This window comes from Melozone crissalis, unplaced genomic scaffold, assembly GCF_028551555.1.
Source record: "Melozone crissalis strain CALT ecotype California unplaced genomic scaffold, PUWL_Pcris_2 ptg000004l_1, whole genome shotgun sequence".
NCBI lineage: Eukaryota > Metazoa > Chordata > Aves > Passeriformes > Passerellidae > Melozone > Melozone crissalis.
The window spans coordinates 38,328,966-38,346,588 of record NW_026535782.1 but is presented as its reverse complement, the minus strand read 5'-3'; the positions used below and the strand labels follow the sequence as shown (position 1 = coordinate 38,346,588).

At 35.7% G+C, this 17,623-nt stretch overlaps 1 protein-coding gene across 2 annotated transcripts in view; it reads left to right on the top strand.

Annotated features, from left to right (window-relative positions):
* The window catches only part of BLTP3B (bridge-like lipid transfer protein family member 3B), a 48,046-nt gene that overhangs the window by 3,812 nt on the left and 26,611 nt on the right, over positions 1–17,623 (top strand). The window contains exons 2-6 of one of the 2 annotated variants that reach the window (XM_054273835.1): positions 3,664–3,810; positions 9,540–9,702; positions 10,800–10,838; positions 13,291–13,382; positions 14,910–15,099. In XM_054273835.1, the coding sequence (XP_054129810.1) occupies positions 3,788–3,810; positions 9,540–9,702; positions 10,800–10,838; positions 13,291–13,382; positions 14,910–15,099 (507 nt within the window). In that variant the 5' untranslated portion in view covers positions 3,664–3,787. The remainder of the gene's footprint in view (positions 1–3,663; positions 3,811–9,539; positions 9,703–10,799; positions 10,839–13,290; positions 13,383–14,909; positions 15,100–17,623) is intronic. The other variant, XM_054273826.1, reaches the window with a different exon arrangement.

Here is a 17,623-nt window from a genome sequence, read left to right as displayed (position 1 = left end):
TCAGGTATTACTAACTCAGACTTGTATAAGGGTGTTTTCAGGTGTTTTTTAGTTTTGGATACCAGTCTCATTGAAATTCCCTTCCTAGTTAATAAGCAGTCTGAGTCTTCTGTGTATTTGCATGATCCATGCCTTTCTGTGAAAAACAGTTTTGTTTATTTGTGTAAGAAGCATGAAAGCAAACTTATAAACTTTGCTGGTCTGATAAGTAGCCACACTGAATATGACAGTCTTCACCTCAATTAATATTAACTCTTAAGTTTATTAATGATAACATGTAGTTCAACTTAAAAAGTTCCAGTTTGCATCTTACTCAATGTTTTCCACAAAGAAAACAGAGGTTATGAAGTGTTTGGTATGGCAGAAATTGTTTTCAGTTGTGTCATTAGTTAATGTTCTGCATGAACTTAGACCTTTGCTTTTGCTTATCTGAATCAATAGATGTGAACATACTAAGATTTCAGTAGAGGAAAATTGCAGTGAGTTTTGTGACAATTGTTTTCATCTCATAATTAGGAAGTCATTCTAAAGCTCATATGGAGAATAGTTGTACAAAGAATAACATCCTAATTGTATGAATATCAGGAATCAGCTGGTACTGATATAAACAGTGGTATCCTACATCATCTGGTGCAACTGATATGCATCCTACCAAAGTATTTACCCTGCATATTGACCTGGTTTCAAGCCAGTCAGACATGCCTGATGGGTGAGGAATGTTGTCCTCCCAAGGGATCTGATGTATTTTAGGTAAAGCAGTAACACCTTTATTGGGCTAGAATGGGCCATTTCCTTCCTGAAAGTAAATGACCAAAATTGTTTGGATGAACTTTGAAAATTCTGCTAGTAGCAAAATAAGTAGATTTTTGCTTATTTTCAGTTTTGTGTATTCTACTTCTGTGTCACTTTAGTTTTGTGAAAGTTATCCAATTCCTTTAGCCAGCCCAAGAACACAAAGTGTGTGTTTTTCTGCTTCTCTCTTTGCTTGTACTAATTTTTCAGAGTGTATTCTAGGTGACTGACTTCATTAGCTTGTGTAGTATGTGAGAAAATTGCAGAACACAATGTAGACATAATAATTTCTCTTATTCTGAATGAGTCTGTGTTGTATCTGAATGCTTGCAGAAGGTGTTAGCATTATGTCTGTCTTAAATGCTGCACCTAGGGAAAGAATAAGCCTAAAAACTACAAGTAGTAAAACAGAACTGCTTTAGACAGCAGACAAGAAGGAGAAAGAGCAATTTAAAATTTCACTGTAATCCTGTATTTCCTAAATTCCCTTATGTTTAAAAATCAATACTTGTAGTATTTAAGTGGAGACTTCGTGCCAACAATTTCTTCTGTGTGAACATCTTAGTAATGTTCTGATGAGCATGTAAGAATCAATAAATGCTTTTTAAAACAGAAATAAAAAAATTTGACTCTCTTCTGTTTTTGTTAGTAGCTTCATGCATCATATTGCATTTTAATACTATGTAACAGAACATCTTCCAGAATTCAAACTGAAATTGCTGTGGTGCTTTATGAAATTATACATGTATTTTGGAGATAAATTAGCAATAATGCATTTTCTGGAAAAATTCTAAATCGTTACCTTTATTAAGATTTGATATTAAATCTTGTGTTATGTCTCAGAAAGATCTCTTAAGCTTTCAGTAAGATTTGGATTAATAAAGTAAACTCACAGAATTTGACTTGAGCATTTCGGTTTGTTTTACGTTATTTTTGCAAATGTATTATAAATCTAAATGCTAATTCTACAGACATTGTACAATTAAAGCTCTGCTGAAGCTTTGTTGAAGTCAGACAACTCTTGTGCATACATAATAAAAACTACTACATTTGCACAATCAAGAGGAATTAATCAGCACCATTTGAGTTGTATGTGATCATTTTCTTTAGAGTTCTCAGAATATGAGTAAGTTTCACAGTGAAAATTATCTTGAAGATTGCTCTGTTCAAGTACCTGACGCAGTAGTATGAAGTATTCCCTGGGGAAAACAGGTATTTAAATAAAACCTGTAATGAATAAAATTGTCCTTTAAGGTCAAGTGATTATGGAGTATGTAAGAATCAAAACTAGCCCACAGTTGCATTTTTTTTAAATTTGTTATTTCTCCTGTCAAAGCCTTAGTGTTTTGAGGTGGTTTTTTTTAATACTGAAGCAGAATAAATGTTGGTACTAAATAACTTCAAGAATGAGAGGTGGTTTTATAAGTGTTTTGGTATATTTTTTCTTTTTTTCTACAAGAAGATTGGACAAAGGAGATCAGATAATTTCTGATGAGACATTAATGGAATTATAAAAGCTTATGCAAAGTGATTTACTTCACAGGATTTTTGTGAATCATCAGAATAATCGCTAACAAGTAATTACTCAGTTGTATCAAGAGTATCTTGGGTTTGGCCACTTGCACAACAACCCAAGTTTCTCAATCCAGTAACTCCTGTAGGAGTACACCTTTGTGGAGCTGGTGCTAACCAAGGTTCAGGTCTCTTCATTGTCTTCTTTTTTGGTAAGGAAACACAGGAGAGGAAGGAGTTCCAGCTAGGCTGTGCTTTTTAGTTCTTCCAGCCTCCCCTGGATGGATGTACGAGCCTTGCTGGAAGAAGAATGTCCCCAGCACAGATTTGGTGGCAGCTCTGCCATGCATCTTTACCATTTAGCTTGAAAACACCAGAGTTTTGGGTTTTTTACCTCAGAGACACTTGCTCCTTCTGACTCCCGAGGAAGTAACACTTGGATCCAGCCACCCAGGAATCTGAAAGTTACGTGGTTGCAGACTTCTGAAATAGTTTTCATGTCGTGGTTTCTTCCATTATTGGGGTCTGGAGACTTGAGAAGAAGAATAATTTGTAACTAGGTATCTGTAAGTCACTTTAGTGATAAGTCTCTTAAGTTCTGTTCTGATATCCCAACGAACTGCCTACCAAGGTCACTGTCCAAATGTTTGCATTTTGTTGCAACCAAAAGGTGAAAGTGTAGGAATTAATTATATTTAACCTGAAGTATCTCTTTGAAGTGAAACAGTTAGCAGAGAGCTTTTTTTTGAAGAGCTGATTGTACTAAAATTTCATAGCCTGCAAAATCAGATTGTCAGATGTGTGCAGGTCTTTGTAGCACCACTGCAAACACAAAAACAAATCTAGAAGTCCCATTCCCCTACATCTCTAGAATCAGGTTTCTTTAGTGTGAATTTTGAATAGCTGAGGTTGAGACACTGTAAGTAGGAACAAATAATATGAGAAATCTCAGGCTAAGCAAAACAAAACGGAAAAATTGTCTCCCATTTAAAAATAAAACCCTCTTATGCTGCATCTTTGGGCTATCTTCTTCCTCATCTTCCAAATGTACTTACTGGGTGTCCCTGAAATGACTTGGCTACATTGTATCGATCTTTTCTGCATGATTAAAATTTTATTCATAAGCTGTTCATTTAAACAGGGCTCCGGTACTGTAGTATCAGACAGCAAGGGTTACTCTTACAGGAATCTAGTGTTTTACACAGGCCTGTTTCCTTTTGAATTCTGTAGTGTCATGATGTGTAACAAACTGTTGTAACTGCAGTTGTCTTCAGCTAAAACTCTCTTACATTATTGTATCACTCCTTTTTCCCTTTGAACTTGATCCCTTGTGTGTCCCCTGTGTCCCGTTCCCTACAGCGATCCCAGCTGGCTCTGGTGGAGATTGATTTGCTGTGAATATCCTTACTACCAAAATGAGTACCAGAAGCTTCTCTGAAGCCGTGGCAACTGACCACTTGCTTTCACCAGGAATAGGGGCCTTATGTCTGAATACCTTGCCCTCAGGTAACTTCCCCTCTCCCACCTTTGTAGAGTAAATGTAAGAGGTGGTATGTATTTATATAAATTTAGGAGTGAAGTGAGCTCTGTAAAATATTACTTGAGTTTCCACTCCTGTTTCTTTTTGTAATTTAAAATCATGCAAAAAATAATTGTTTGTATGCAGCTGTATGTTTTGGATTCTTTGGGATTTTTGTAAGTCCTAAACTAAATTTGAGGTTGTGAACTAAATCAGAAATCCCATTATAAACATACCTTGATGTGTATTTTCTAAATATAATCTGGGTATTTCCCAATATCTTTAGGCTATATGACATTTTCTGTTTATTATTTGCATCTACTTAATTCTTTTTCATTAATTATTGTGTATTAGCTCTGTATTTGATATACTTGAAGGATCAGACAGCTCTTGAACTAGTTTACAGAAGAAAGTGACTGATTTTATTTATTTATTTTACATTAAGAGTTCTTATAGTTAGTATCTTATCAAAAATATCTTACTTTGTTGTGAGATCTGATCAGTTACCATCAAAAAAGATACCTGCTAATGTCATATAAATAAATGATACCATTTCCAAAAAGCAGGTATTGTTATGCTTTTACACTGTATCATTATTTCATGATTTTAAATTTCTGAAGTTATTTTTCATCAAATGGCTTTTTTTTGCATTAGGTACAGAATATTTTATTTTAAGTGGTATTTTTTAATAGTTTAAGTTTGGGGGTTTTTTAATAGTTTAAGTATATTTAATAGTTGTCAAGTATAAGCAAATTAAGGTAGTTTTTTTGCTGCCTGCAATGGGGAATTTGTGTATGTATTGCCACATATTGTTTGATATATTCAGGCTTCTATATTATCTTGTACTCACTATATCATTAAGGCATGATGTATAGGATTGTCATGTTTGAATAAATTTCTTTTGGGTTGATCATATTGGCCATTTCTCTGCTTGATGTGAAAAGACTCATGGAATGGAAAAGCTTAATATTGATCTGTGTGAGGGTTTATCATAAATGAAAGGTGAATTGCTTGAGCAATGTTTTACTTGCGACATGATTATCATTTGTGCAGTGCAAGCTCCTCATTTATGCGCAGTGCTTGGTTGTGTCTCTGCAGATCTGCTTCATGACACATAATTAGATAATAACCACTGATGACAGCAGCTGTCTCAGTTCTGCCTGTACCCAAAAAGCAAGCAATACAGCTTTTCTAAATGGAAAGAAAATAACGTCCTATATGTGTTATTACAGAATTAACTAGGGGAGGCATTACGTACTTGGTGGGGATGTCAGTATTTGAGAAAGTGTGGAACGGGTCTTGAAGTGAGTAGCAGTGTTCTAAGACGTCTTTAGGAAGTCACGTGGAGTGGGAGTCTGTGCTGAAGTCCTTCTGTGTTGTAATGAAATGGAAGCAATTATTTGAAAAGTGTCAGCAAAGCAGATGTATTATTCAGGGCTCCTACAATGGGATGGATCAGGAGGTGGTGTGACACTGCACCAGATTTGTTACACAAATAGGGGTTTCTTGTTGAGCCAGGGTCCTAATTAGTGATCTCCCTGGAAAGGAAGATTAGTTCTTAGACTATGATAGGTCAAAAAGCCTGATAACTGTTAGGTGCTTGAGGTCCTATATAGTAGCATGAAAAGTCCCACCTGAAGCTGTAGGGTTGTAGGTGCTATTTTGGATCTGTCCAGTGTGCTATAACTCATGGCCAGCCCAAGAGCAGTAGGTCCAGCTGGGGGTGTAAACAAGGAAATGCCCTGTCCTGTTCCAAGGGGTTGGGCGATGAGCACCTTCACAAAGTGCTTTGCAGGAGGTGATGCAGATCCTCTCCATGCTGGAAATCCAACAGGCCATGGAGGGTTCTCCATCTTGCACTCAGACACCAAATCCATATCAGACAATTGTGCAAATGTTCATGGTGAGATTGGATAAAGCGTGTAGGAATTTGTGTGGAGTAGCCACAATACCGATGGGTAAAGGGGTGATACCTTTCTCATGTACAAGCTGATGTTGGAGGGTGTAAGAGGGTGCCAGCTGGGTGTCACAGATAGTGAGGGGTGTACTTGATCAAGCCAGTTACTTAAAATCAGCTATGATTTGTGGTGTTGTGTTGGATGAGAGGAACTCAGCTGTAACAGTATACACTGGTGATCCCAATATTTTTTTTCCTGTGGGAAATTTGACAGAGAGTTAGTTCTATTCCTCTTCCATTCTTGAAATCCTCAAGTTTGAAGTGGTATAGTGAGCTGAATAGTAGTAGACTTCCTTCATTCTGTTACTTAGAGTCATAGGAAGGAAACATCTTCCTGAGAAACTCACTTGTAAAAGACCATTTTTCTTGTTTCAGAAATGGTTTAATATTCCTTAGTGGTCAAATAACATGGTTCAGCCAGGTGAAACAGTAAAAAAACCCCAGTTATCTTCATGTTCCATTTCTGCTGTTCTATTATTGATCCAGTTACCAGTGCTTAGCAGGTCATGCTTCCCTTTTTCAAAGCCTGTTGTTTAAGCAGTTTGAGTTCATAACAAGGAGATAAGCAAAACTTGTGGTACATACTGTGATTTAATAATTTATCATGATTAGAGCATACATCTAGACTCATATTGCTGAGGAAATTTTATTTAAAAAGCAGGGAAGGCATGGTAGAGCTGGGGAAAGCAGTTGTATATTCAGGAGATGTGCCAAACGTCTGAGAATCTGTGTCCAAATGTGATCCAGGCTTCTGTTATTTCTCTACTAAATCCAGAGGTTGGAATTTCTGTTGTCAAACTTGACAAGGCACCTGGTATTCACTCCAAACCTTTGGGGAGCACTGCCCTAAGCTTCATGTGGTTTGTGGGCTTCCCTATGCAAACCATAAGCTTGTGGCTTCAGAAGAGTGTTTTCCCATCTTCTCTACCTGTTTTGGGGGGTTTTTTGTTTCTGTTTTCAACTTCTTGGCCATCTTCTCTGCCAGAATGGTGGAGCTCCAAGCCTGTGGTGTTACAAACAAACCTTTAGAAAATAAATAGTTTAGGCAAGGAAATAAATGCATCTTTTATGTAGGTTTTGAGTTATTTAGAGGGAGAGAACTGAAAGAACTGTTGTGTCCTGACAAAATACATTGATTGTAACTTACTCCTCTTTGATTCTTAATGCTGCACTGTTACTGTGCAGTCTTTTATGTTTTTCACAAAACTCTGAGTCTGTACTTTGTAAATTGAAGTTGAACCATTTATCTGTACCTGCTTAGGTGTGTAGATGTACCCAAAGGAGCTATGTCAGGCAGCTTGTGATATTGACAAATTCATATTTCTGGGTTCTTGCATTTAAACTGTAAATATTTTACAGCATTATTCTACTTATGAAATTCAATATTAAAGCTGTATTGAAAGCTATACTATCACACAGTAATTCAAACCTCAGATATGTTTTGAGAAAGAAAATGTAGTTTGTAAAACTGAAATTCAATCTGTGAAAACAATTATGTGAAGAATATCTTCTCACTGCTCACCTGTTGGGAGTTTCCTTCCATGACTTTTGACATGAAGAGTACAGTCCTAACAGGCAATCCTCTTATGTCTGTCTCTTCTGAATGAAGAATTTAAAAAAAATGTATGTAGAAAAAGTGATGGTCCTTGTATTTTTTTCTCTGTCCTTCTGCTCCATGTTGAGAGAAACTGGCTTCTATTTTGTTTGTTGGAAGGATATAGAAAGTAACTCAAAAATGGCTTTGCTGTTGCCATTCTCCCCCTGATTGGTATTTTGGTATCTTTCTTACTCTGAAATTTGAAAACCTCTTTTTGTAGGTCCTGTGTGTTTCCTCTGATGTGTCTGCAGCTGTGATCCAGGATAATGCTTAGATCTGTCTCCAATCTGAGAGGCATTTCTGGTGTGGCTGAACTACAGGGAACTCTGAGGGGGACTTCTTTCACAGAACATGCGTCTCAGGAGACTTGTGTGTGTGTAATGGCAGAATGATTTTGCATTTGCTGTGTAAATGTGACTTTAAATGACACCAGTTTGTAATTCTTATGTTGACCCTTACGTAGAAAGTCAAGACTGAGAGGTATTACCAGGTGACTGAAAACACTCAATGGCTGCTTTTTATCTTCTAGGAATTTTGTGCTACCTGAGTCAGATGAGACTTTGCGATGGTTTCTGAGATAGGAAATTTTATATTTTGCTGTTACTAATAGGTTGTTTTAATGAGGAAGGTTATTTAGCTCTTGTCATTATTCTTTCTTGTTGAAAGCAAGAAAAAAGGGTAACCAGAAAGCAAAATAATTCAAGTCCTTTATTCCCCTCATAATGTTTCTAAACACACCATTTAGAAGTACATTAGTTACCAAGGAGAATACATTTATCAATACCTTTATCTCAATATATTTTTAGTACTGAAATTATGAAACTATATTATTCACAGATTACATCTCATTGCCTGTGGATACTTTATGAATGTAAGCAATACAGTAACAACTGCAGTACTTCTGTCATAAGAAACATGTCTAGTATTATTTGCAAATACATACTACTTGTATTTTGTCAGGCTACGTAAATGCATTTTCAAAGCTAACCATCCCAGAATGGAGTCCGGGAGTTGGACTCAAAAAATGCCTTCTCTGTTTCAAGTTGTATTTGGAAACTGTTAAGAGGAAAATAAAGCTTGCTTGACCTTCTTCATCTTCTTCCACATCTCCTCCAGAATCAGACTTAATGAGGACCTTGTAGTTCAGTTAGAAGCTGGTCTCTTGAATGGAAAGGAAATGCTGGAATTGCACCTCCTGGGGCATTGCTGCAGAGTGATGTTCCATCATTGAGGACAGACAAGGCCCTTTGCTCTCTGCCTGGAGAATAGCAGCACCAGGAGATTTTGGTGGGAAAAGTCACAAAGCATGCTGCCAACAGCAGTATTTTCTACTCCCTGGTCTTGTAAAACTAGACTCAATTCATGAGCAGAAACAATTTTTTCATGGCAGATTGAAAGTGTGGCAAAGTATAGCCTGTTCATAGCTTATGGTAGATACAATGCTACAGCTGTTGGTTTGAAGGCAGGGTACCCATGGGCTCTGTCATGCTGTCTCTCAAGGATGTGAACCATTTGACAGAGTCACATTATCAGATTGTTTCATTGTATCATCAAATCCTAGTGCATTTGAAATATAAAGTAATTTATAGATACGCTTTTAATTAGTTACACTTTTTACCACATGGATATCATGTTGAGCTTTCAAGTTTTCATCCAATATTCTATATACCTCATGCTGTTGTATATGTATTTGTAATTGGTCTTTAAATTCTATGACTAAATCAAATTAATATTGTAAATAAAACTGTTTTATTGCAAGATTTTAACTAAATATAGAAAGGTACTGTTTACGACAGTAATTTTAGGGGTTTTGGATTTTTTCTCCTTTCAAAAAATTAAAGAGTGAAATAGATTCAATTCTACTTTATATAGTTTAAAATAAATAGTTCAATAGTTTGAGTCAAGGATCATTTGTTATTCTGGGTGACACAAAAATTATAAGATATCTCACAATATATTTTTGTTTATGCATTTATAAATTGAGCTAATGAGATGAAAAAATTAGAGGGACAAATCAATTACATCATACCATTTCTTTCCTGGGTGAAATTTATCAAAGATTTTTTCACCCCTGGACCATTGCTTTAAGTTAAATTGCCACTGATATGCAAGATAACTTTGATTGCTTTATACTTATTTACTTAAGGGGTGTTTGTTTTTAGGTTCACCAAAAATCTGTCACCTGACAAGATCAACCTGAGCACGTTAAAGGGGGAAGGTCAGCTGACCAATTTAGAGTTGGATCAAGAGGTACTCCAGAACATGCTGGATCTTCCAACATGGCTGGCTATAAACAAGGTGTTTTGTAATAAAGCATCCATTAGGGTGAGTATTTTATTGGGCTGGAGTGGTAATTAACCAATTATTTTTTCTTTTCATTTTGTCTTCGTAAACTTTCAAGCAACTTTGTATTAGTAGGAAATTCTGATAAGTGCTTGATAAAATTTTAAAGAACAGTGAAGGTTTTATCAGCAATAATTTCTTTCTTATTTTTCTTTCCCATGTGATGACATAAAATACATCTGGAAATAATGAAAATAAGAGTGATTATTTTTTTTTTTTTTCTTCCTGAGTAGAATTCATTCCTGCCTGTTTTGAAAATGTAGAAGTAAAAGTTTGTATTTGTCTGTAGTACTTAGTCTATCATCATTATTTATTCTCTTTTTTGTGTTTCTCTCTTCACTCCTCTTAATTTATTGCTTTCCCTCTTGCTCTGTTCCTGTTTCCAAAAATACCTTTTGGAGGGATTCTGATGTCTTTGGGAAATGTGGGAAACACAGTAAATCTAGGAGATACTGCATTTTTGGGCATTGTGGCTGCTAATAATTGAAAAAATGTGTATCATCTCTACCACATTGTATGAACGTGGGATTAAGAAATGAAGTATGCCTTGTTCGTGGCTGAAGTTACAATCAGGTCAAACATTAACACCTCCTTAGTCTTTTGGTGGAGTTTGTTTATGGTTTTTTGGTGTTCTTTCTTTCCTTTTTTTTTTCCCACAATAGGAGGTTGTCCAGATTTTTCTAAATGCAGTGAACTTGATGTTTTGTTGCAGGCAGCTAATTAGTTGTAGCTCAACAAAGGAAATGTACATTTTTTTTTTCCTTTTAAAGGAAATAATGTGTAAGGCTGTGATGCTTTTTCTGATGCTTGACAACTCACTGTTAAGGAGACAGATTCTACTTTGTTTCTCTGTTTTTCTACTCAGTGATAAGTAGATTTTGAAGTTCAAACTTTTTAACACCTAGTGTGCATGAAGTTACCACACAGTATGTTCAGATGAACTTAATATTTTGAAAGTAATGTTATGCTGAGTTCAGAAGCTAGAAATATAATTTGTATGCTTAGAACACATTCTGTGTGATTTATTTTACTGTATTTTTAATATTTAATTTGCTTTAGAGTAGTGTTTTCTCTTGCAGATACCATGGACAAAATTGAAAACACATCCCATCTCTTTGGTAAGTTCTGAAATAAACTCTGAAATGTACTGTGAGTAGCAGAATCTATATCAAATATTTATATAGTTCTCTTGATATGATTCTGGAAATAACTGAAACATAACTGGCCTTTACTAAGTGTCCTCTGGGTAGCAGCAGATCGAGGCAAAACACCTTAATGTTTTCCTTGGTAGGTTTATTTTCTTAATCTGTGGCTTCAGTGTAATCACTGTAATGTTTGACTGTTAGCTCACTTCTGTCACGTTTTTAGTCATTGCATGTTCATTTGGGCTTACCTGAAGGGTAGTTATTTGTCCAAGTCACCTCTTTTAAAAGTTCCTGCCTTTCTTTAGGAGCGGTCTTTTCTAGGACTTTTCAGTTCTATATCTGTACTTTACATAGTGTTCTCAGCTATGGCAGGTTTGTCACACATAGCATTTATAGGGTTTTTGTAACCACCTAGGATTCAGCCTGGATATAAATAGGAGGTAAATTGTGTAAATAGAACTCAACAACGATTAGAAGTCGCATTAATTCTCACATTTGTTCTCCTTTGTTCTTTAAATATACTAACAACTGTGGTAGCACAAGAAGTAATGTATTTGATGATAAGTAAACTTTCTCAATTGCATTTGCTTAAGAGTGAATGTTCCTTTAACTGTCATGCTTCCCAGTCTTGCAGTGAATGTGCTTGTAATTCCTTCATTCTGAATCAGGCTTGGGAAAGACATGTTGTTTTAAATAATTGATGCATTTGCTAGTGACCCAGTTGGAATGTACTTATATCTGTACTGCTTCTTCCTGACATCCAGAACTTAAAGCCTGGTAATGCTGAGGTGGGATGATTCAACCACTTGGCTGGGAGATGCAATTGCCAAATTAGGAAATGGGTTTAAGCTGTGCTATTCTTAAACATGACACACTTTGACCTATGGTAACAAGGCACTGTTTGGTTAGCTCCCGTTGAGCTTACATTAGCACTCTTTGAGGCTAAAATAACTTTCAAGGTAATCTTTTTTACCTAAAGGTGTCCTTGAACAAGTGCATTAAATATGTAACAAAAGGTCACTATTCGGTGGTAGATTGTACAACAGCCTTTGTGATTTTCTGAAAGTGAATTTGGTGCCCAAGTGCCAAACCTCAGCCCTTCACTACATCACTGAACTTCTGGTATTTTGGCAGGGATGGGAAGAAGGGAGATTTTTGCTACTGAGAGTTGAATTAAATTGGAATAGCATCCTCTGTTAGCACAGCTTACTGGATAACTAGAACCCACTTGTCTAGCCAAAGGGACTTTCACTAAGCTGAGTTGCCCTTTGTGAGAATCAGTCTGTTGACATAGTGGCACATACTGTTTGTTCATGACCCAGTTCTGGTTTTATATGATAAACAGGATAGTTTTGAGCAGTGATTTTCGTTTTAACTCTATCCAAGTACAGAAGTTGCCAGTGAAAAAAGACATAGACCTGCATCCAGGCATTCTTCGTTACCTCATTTTTTGTATTGTGCAGTCTCCTTGAATCCATGTCCTACTGTTCTGTGCACTACTCATGTAGTACAGGGAATTTTTAAAAGAGTGGTCAAACATCCAAAACTGTTAGGATAACAGGGAGAAATCTTGGCTTCCCCTCACCATCCTCAAACTAAGGGATTTTTTTTTCTTGGTTTATTTCTCTGTTGTTTTCAAGGAAAGATAATCATTGAGACAGCTAAAAAAATAATTCTAAAATGTCCAAATCTACTCTTAACAGCTATTGCTTCCTTTTAATCATCAAAATACAGTGAAGTATAAATAAACCCAGACTAGACACTTCATGAATTTTTTGGTTGTAGCCAGGTTTTCATGGATAAGAATAGCACAGAAAAATGTTGAGCAAGCAGATTATGATAATGGGCATGATTAATACAATATGATAATAATCTAGTAGTTAAGGCAGGTTGAATCATGAAAAATCTAAAATTGAGGACAAAGGGGTTTTGGTATTTGTCTGATCTCAGAGCATAAATGGGGGAATTCAGAAGGGCTGGTAGAAAGTTGCAGTTAGACAAGGAAAAAAATCTTAACTGTTGTGCTTTGAATCAGCTTGCATTAAGTATTAAGTATTTCATTGAAAGAACAGCCATATAGAAAGAAAATTCAGATAACTACACATTAAAGCATGTCCATTTTGAAATGTGATTTTTGAAAATTTTTGTGTTGGATAAATAGTATTCAGGGATCAAGAATTTTAAGGTACAATATGTGACTGGGGGTGTGTGTTAGAACTCAAAAACATAAGAAATAGTTTAAAAAAGATAATTATAGTGCATTACAAAAGTTTGTGGAAAAATTGACGTGGTAGGAAATGTTTTATGTATATTTCAGAAAAAGTTCTCAACTGACCTTTTTTGTTTGGATTTTGGTTCTTCATATGTCATCTCTTTACTTTGTTACCTCTAAGGTCTCCAATTTTGTTTTGTTTTGTTTTTCAAGTCCTTGGATAAAGTTGTAATGGAAATGAGCACATGTGAAGAGCCACGTGCCCCTAATGGACCCTCTCCTATAGCAACTGCATCTGGGCAGAGGTCAGTGATGGTACTTACCTGTAATTGGTCAGAAAACCTTTGGCATTATGTAAAACAGGTTGACTGTGTACTTCTGAAAATTTAAATTTTTAGAAGTATATAAGGTTGCAGCCTGCCATTCCCATCTCCTCCAAAATTTTATTTTATTGCTTATGTGTGAAGTAGTGTAGTGATAATGGAGTTATCCAGGCCCAAGCCTGGAGAGAAGATATAGAACTAGATATAGAGCTTGCAAGATACATTCCATAGGGGTGCAACTGCTATATCAGATATTTTCTGGGTTTAATTGATATTAAGTTTTTAAAAAATGAATGATATCTTGCCTTCACCCATTTTGGCAAATATATATAATGTTCATGAGTGTTTTAAAAATTGTTCTTTTTTGTTTTGTCCAAAGAGTTTTAAGGGTTGTTTGTTAGTGCAGTGTTTTAAAGTTCCATTTCCTTAATTGTATCAACTGATTCTTACTGAAAGATTACATGCACACTGTGTAGCCCAAAACTTAAGCAATTTGGTGGGACAACACAACATTACATCAGTGATTTTATGTAATTTCCTGTACACGGACTCAAAACATTTTTCCATGGTCACAGGGCCCTATATACAGAGAAATAAATTTGATGATACAATATTTTTTCTTGTAGTAACTTCTATGCAATGTATAGAAGTCCATGGGCCTCTGTGCCTCCTAAGGTACAGCTTGATAATCTCAGCCATAGAGATTTTGTGTAGAATGTAAGTTGAAAAAGGAAAAGGAATGACAAACCACACAAGTTTTTGGGGATTTTTTTAAAACAAGCAGAAAAAACCTACAAGAAAACAAAAGGGTGGAAATTTTTAGATGTTAAAATAATATTTAATATTCAGTTTCCCATACACTAATCTAAAACATTCATAATATATAAGATTTTTATTTAAAAATTATTTACAACAGCTTAATCTTTTTTAATACTGGAATGCATGTTGATTTACTGTAGAAGTGTAGCCACCATTTAGGATGCCTTTCTTTATAGAGTGAAATAATGTAAATACTTTATACTATTTTGAATATCTGAAAGTTCTTATTTTTAACGGACAAAATATTTTGGCTTATAGACATAAATACTAACTGGACTAGAATTGTCAAGTAATTAATTTGACATGAATTACTCCTTATGTTTATAAAGAAGAGTAGGCTTTCTGCATAATGATGTAGACTGCTTTTTTAATGTATGTATAATAACATATAATACATACATCCATGTAATTTAACATCTCATCCATGTAATTTAACATCAAAGGATTGTATTAAATGTTATAATTTGTGTAGATTGATCTTAGTCAAATATATATTCTTATGTAGAGATCAGGATCACAGAGTGAAAATTATTGTAAACTGCATCAAGTATATTAAGCAAAAGTTGCTAACTGTAGAATACATTAGTAACTTCATTTATTTTAACATCTGTTTAATAATTTATTTAATCTGTTTAATTTTGTGCCCTTTCACTCAATTTATATTTAATATGTTGGCATTTCACTTTTTAGTGAATATGGCTTTGCTGAAAAAGTGGTAGAAGGCATTTCAGTTTCTGTGAACTCCATCATAATAAGGATTGGTGCAAAAGCCTTTAATGCTTCATTTGAACTTTCCCAGCTGAGAATATATAGTGTAAATGCAAACTGGGAACATGCTGACCTTAGATTTACCAGAATACAAGAAGCTCAACGTGGAGAGGTAAATAATACCATTTACTAACTTTTTCCCCTTGTTTTTGTGATAAAGGAGGAAGTTGAATTTCACCCTTTTACAGGGTAGAGAAAATTACTGGGAATGGAGACATTCTGTGCTCAGTAATTTCAGTTGCTCTTTAGAAGAACAAATATGTAAAACTGGTGGATGTGAGTCAGATCAAAGAGCCAACATGGATGCTTAGGCAAGAACAAAGACCATGGCAAGCAGGTGTATGGTTTCCCTCTTATGTTCTCCAAGTGAATGACTGTTCTAAAATGCAAACTGAGCCAGACTTGGAGAGTACTGAAAGAACAAAGAACAGTATATTAAATATGTAAGGATAAGAAGTTGTGCTTTTTGTTATTATTGTTGTTATTATTATTAGTAGTAATAAGAATAACAACAACAGCAGCAGGAATTATATTTTACAAGTTTTGTCTGGTTATTTATTTGCTTGTGAGAATTTGCCTGATAAGGATTTTTTTTTCTAAAGCAGTTTTAAATTAAATTTAGTCAAGTTCTTGTGCAATTATTTTCTGGGAATACCTAAATCTTATGCATATATAAAAAAGTAATAGCAGTAAAGTATATATGTTTCTACTGTCCTGGAGAGTAACACATGGAAGCGCTAGTTTGTTGTACATCATTCAGTTGCCTTCTTCCAGCTAAGCAAAGTTAATTGTATACTGAGTGCAAGGTTGATTATAAATATTGTATTCAAGGAGACTTGTTTTAGCATCATACATCTGGCCAGCTTACTCCAGAGTTGAGTCTGGTAGTTGATTTTTATGTAGGGAAAGAAACCCCTAGAGAATATCAGTTAAAAATGCCACAAAAGTAAGAAACTGAAAACTATTTTTCTGACTGTTTTCCTTTCCTGCAGCTTATTTGTATGCTTATGCTCCCATGTTAATGAAGTCTGAATGGGAAGAATTAAACTTTGACTAGATGGAGTTTTGTATTGGCAGATTTTTTGATTTTGTGGTTTTTAGGAAGAATTTGATTCTGAACAGTTGACCTGTACACAACAGAACTTTCCTTGGGAGAGTGTTCCTTTCCTATCTAATTAATACCAGAAACAAATTTCTAGATATTACAGTGAATAATTTGTTAGCAGCAAATTGCATGAAAAGGTGAAAAACCAAAACCAGTGCTGTACTTTGAAGATAACATGTGCTAAACCATATATTTAGGGCATAATCATTTAGCTTTGCACTGTAGCTACATTATTAATATAATAAGCACTCTCCTTAGAATACTTAAAAGCTTTTGATCACACTGCATCTCCTGTATGAAAAGGATATGTATTCTGCTGTCGCAGACATCTTTTCATAAAAATCCTTTCTTTAGGATTTTCCCTTCTGGGAAGCTGAGGGCCCAGAAAAAGAATGTAAACAATGGTTATCTGCTGCTGTGGAATGCAACAGGTGCACCTGTGATTGGCCCATGTTGGATGTGTATAATTAATGGCCAATCAAGGACTGAGCTCTCTCTGGGACAGAGTCGGAGAGAGCTCCTTTGTTATTCATTCTTTTCTATTCTTGGCTTAGCTAGCCTTCTGAGAACTTTCCCTTCTATTCTTTTTAGTATAGTTATAATGTAGTATATATATCATAAAATAATAAATCAAGTCTTCTGAACATGGATTCAACATTCTCATCTCTCTCTCATCCTGAAACCCTTGTGACCACCGTCACATTCTGCTTTTCTGCAAAAAGTGTTTCAGGATGCTTTGCACTGCACTTTGCATCTTGTTCACTTGATGGAGTGTACCTCCTTTCTAGACACACTGGATATGATTTACTTAAGTCTCTGCATTTCTCAGGACATATGCTGTAAGGTTTTCAAATTGACAGGAGGAGAATGACAAGTAAGAATAAGTCATCTACCAAACAAATTCTTCCATCTTGCTCTTTACACATGGCTGATCCTTGTTTCTTCAGAGAGTAATCATGGAATCATTAAGGTTGGAAAAGACCTGCAAGATCTTTTGACCAAACGTCACCGTGCCCGCTAAACCATAGCACTAAGTGCTGCATCCAGTCATTTCTTGAAACTCTCTAGGGATGGTGACTCTAACAATTCCCTAGGCAGCCCATTCCAATGCTTAACCACCCTTCTAGTGAATAAATTCTTCCTCATGTCCCTTCCTTAACCTCCCCTGGTGCAGAGGCCATTTCCTCTTGTCCTGTTTCTAGTCTTGTCTCCTGCCTGGGAGAAGAAACCAATCCCCATCTTTGTGCAATCTCTCCTCAGGCAGTTGTAGAGAGCAATAAGGTCACTTCTGAGCCTTCTTTTCTCCAGGCTAAACATGCTTATTTCCCTCAGATGCTCCTCATAAGATTTGTGCTCCAGACCCTTTACCTTCTCTGAGCATGCTCCAGCCACCTTTGTGTCTGTGCTGAAGTGAGGGACCCAGTACTGAAGAGTCACTCTGCCCCCAGCCTATGGTGTTGCTTGCAGTTGTTGTGACCCAGGTGCAGGACCTGGCACCTGGCCTTGCTGAGCATCATAAAATTGTCCCTGC